General features: G+C 40.4%; 1 protein-coding gene across 1 annotated transcript in view; it reads left to right on the forward strand.

The window, feature by feature from the left end:
• Positions 1 to 6: 6 nt before the first annotated feature.
• LOC104829415 (uncharacterized oxidoreductase ZK1290.5-like) overlaps positions 7 to 3,171 on the forward strand; it is a gene marked incomplete at its 5' end in the record, with an annotated part of 47,258 nt that continues 44,093 nt past the window's right edge. Inside the window, 1 exon segment of the mRNA XM_010563639.1 lies at positions 7 to 121. Within this exon segment, the coding sequence (XP_010561941.1) occupies positions 7 to 121 (115 nt within the window).

Raw genomic sequence — 3,171 nt, forward strand, 5'->3', positions numbered from 1 at the left:
CCCCCCCCGTCGGGGAGCGCGCGGGCCGCAGCCGTTAAGTATGGCGGCGGGGGGGGCGGGGCGCACGGTTGTCCTGCGCTGCCGCTCGCCAACGGCCGGAGCATCCCGGTGCTGGGGCTCGGTAAGTGCCGCCTCCCTCCGAGAGACGTTGTGAGGCGGCGGGGGCCGCCGCAAGGCCGAGCCTGGGCGGCTCGTCAGGGTTCGGCTCTACCGTTGGCCCACAGCTGGGCTCGCCGCGGGGGGTTTGGGCTTGAGCCTCCTCCTGAGGCTGCCTGCGCAGAGCTAGGCAGTCCCTGCGCCCCTCCAGAGCCTTGCCTGTTACCGGGTGAATCGTCGTGGTCCTGTGCAACGGGACCTTCTGGGGCTCCTCCTGCTCCCCTGCAGATCTCTCCTTCCGCTTTCCCCACGGTATTATTCGGTGGTTTGGCGGGGTTTTGCTTGCTTGGTTTTTCTTATGAGGCCTGGGAGCAGGCTTTTCTTTAAAGCAGACTTTCGAGCTTGAATTAATCTTACTGAAAGTTTTGTCAGTTGCACCTGTTGCAGTCGAAAGCCTGTGTAGGAATCTCAGCGTCGTGAGAGTCGGAAGGCCTGTGCCTTGTGGTTGCAGGAACACGTGGCCTGCGTGTATGTTGAAAGAATTAAAACCCTGGCAGTGTATCAGGATCTGGTGTGTGATATTTTTTTATTACTATTATTATTATTACTGTTATTCTTATTGAAAACCAAAGTTTGGCGAAGTTATATTGAAGTTTACCAAACACATGGGCTTGACTGTTGCTCATACAAATATGTATGATATTTTTAATAAGTTTTTGTGATAAAAAAGTGTGCCTGCAAATATGAAAATGCAAAGGGAAATTGACCTTTATAATTTACATTTAATTTTATTATCAATTGTGCAGTGAGAAGTTCTGCAATATAATTCGTTAAACTCTTAAAAGAATTTGTTTTCTAAAATGTGAACATGGGGAAAATTAGAAGTCCTTACAAGACTGTGTTAGTTGTCTGAGTTATTGCTAGTGATAGTTCAGGAACACTACTGCATTCAGTCCTAGCAAAACAAGACTACAGGCTAACCAGAATACACTCCAGCAATGAGAACTTGAGCATGAAAGTGTCTGTGAAATTTGAAAGGTGTTTGGGGTTTTTTTTTTTTCTCTCTTTTTTTTCACAAGGCAAGCAAAGCATTTATTTTCTCTCAGCTCTTTGGGAAAAGGATTTTATTTTTTACAGAACTGTAGATGGTATAAACCCAAGATTGGCTTGCTGTAGTATACTCCTTTCAGTTGTACATAGGAATGTTGGGTTTATACTATTCCGAATTCCAAATCCATCTAATTGGTGGATTTGCTAATGGTTCAAAAGAGCCAAACTATTAAATGATTAAAGGCCATTTTTCCAAGACAGCATAGGACCATGTGAGCAGAGGAGGGTTAATAGCAGTAATTCTGTGGTGTCAGAGCACTGTCCATGCTGTACAAATAACAGAAACCATTAACTCTTCCAAAATGGGAGTTGTAGCAGAGCGCCTGGAAGGTATGCCACAGAGGCAAACAGGTACCATATGCATACCAATGACCATTGCATACTTGACCAGATGTTTCTGGGGTTTTTTGAATAATTGTCTTTTTATATAGTTGACATCAGTTTTTATTTCTTGTAAAAGTAAGGAGTTAATCTCTCTCTTGATTAAAGCCTCACGTTCATTTGGCACAGTATTTGAGCATCTCTTTCTGCTTCTTCTTAAGAGTCTTTCCAGAAGCCTCTTTCATTCATAACATATTCTAAAACATCAATACCCTTCCCAATCAGTCTTTCATGATGCAATTTTATCATGGGTCAATTTGATATCCCAGATTTTCTATTATTTTATATAAACATACGAATCAAAGGCACTTATTTACGTTCTTTGTCTGTGACACTGAAGTTAATCAGTCACACAAGTATCAAACTAAGCTATAAAGTAAAATGACCCTTCTGCTCTTTTTTCATCTTTATCCTATGGGTGTGTACTGACTTAAGAGCAATTATTTAGTATTTTCATTAGTAGAAAGGAGAGCAAAATTGGAGCTGTGGATTTTAGAGCGTATTAAGCCACTTAAGTCAGTAGGAGTTGGCCTTTGATTTTAATAGGGCTGTTCTTTCATCCAGAAACACTAAGTGAATAGATAGAGCTTGTAATGCTTGTTTCAAAGTACCCAAAGTCATTTGAGCTGCACTTATTAGTTAAAAAGTCTTAGCAACTCAGCATCATCAGCCAAAAGATTTAAAAAAAAAAAGAATTTAAAAGTCTACAAAATGTTGATAACTGCTTTTACCATGTGTTTATGTGCATACACTGTTCATAAACATGTGGGGTGTGTATGCCCAATGTATGAATTTGTTATTTTAGTATCTGTTAACCTTAAGAATACTCGATGCAGCTGTCCCTTAGACAGTCCTTATATAATGAGCAAAAAGGCCTATGTTGTTCAAAATTACTGTTGGTTTTTTTTTTCCTTTTGCTGTTTTTTGGGGAGAGTGGATTGATTGGGTTTTTTAACCTGCAACACTTTTTGCCACTGTAGTTCACCTGGAGATTTTTTTATAAAAATTTAAAAAAAAAAAAGTAAATAGTCTTTTTTAGAGAGTGGACTCAGTTGTCTTATGTCCATTGTTTGAGTATACACCGAACTGTATTTCAGACTTATCTACAGAACCACTTTTTTTTTATTGCAGATTGCAATACATTTCTTAGGTTGTTGGAAGAATAAGCTGACTAGAAAGTAGACAGGCAGAAAGACTCCTTTGTACTCTCTACCAAATAACAGGCTGCTTGCTGTCCTTTCATTGTAAGTACCAAGTAGTCGATTGTCAAGCCTGAACTCAAACCACAGTAAATGGATAGTAACGTATAAGACCAAGAGAATTAAGTCTGATATTTTCCGGCCCAATAACTTCTGTCAGGTATGGCTTTCAAGGAGCATCTCTTGACTTAGAGTGGTGTCATGAACAGCAGGATTTGGTTCTTTGACTTCACTTCCTATTTTTGTCTTGCTAGAGTAACACTTGACATACTGCTTTTATGTTCTGCAGCTTTTTGAGGATCTTGTAATAGATAGGGACTAGTCAGGTAATTTTAAGAAATCCTTGACATATGTCACAAAACATTGTAGATTTAAGAAAAGGGGG

The sequence above is a fragment of the Haliaeetus leucocephalus genome, unplaced genomic scaffold (assembly GCF_000737465.1).
Source record: "Haliaeetus leucocephalus isolate CR32 unplaced genomic scaffold, Haliaeetus_leucocephalus-4.0 Scaffold172, whole genome shotgun sequence".
In the NCBI taxonomy this organism is placed as follows: domain Eukaryota; kingdom Metazoa; phylum Chordata; class Aves; order Accipitriformes; family Accipitridae; genus Haliaeetus; species Haliaeetus leucocephalus.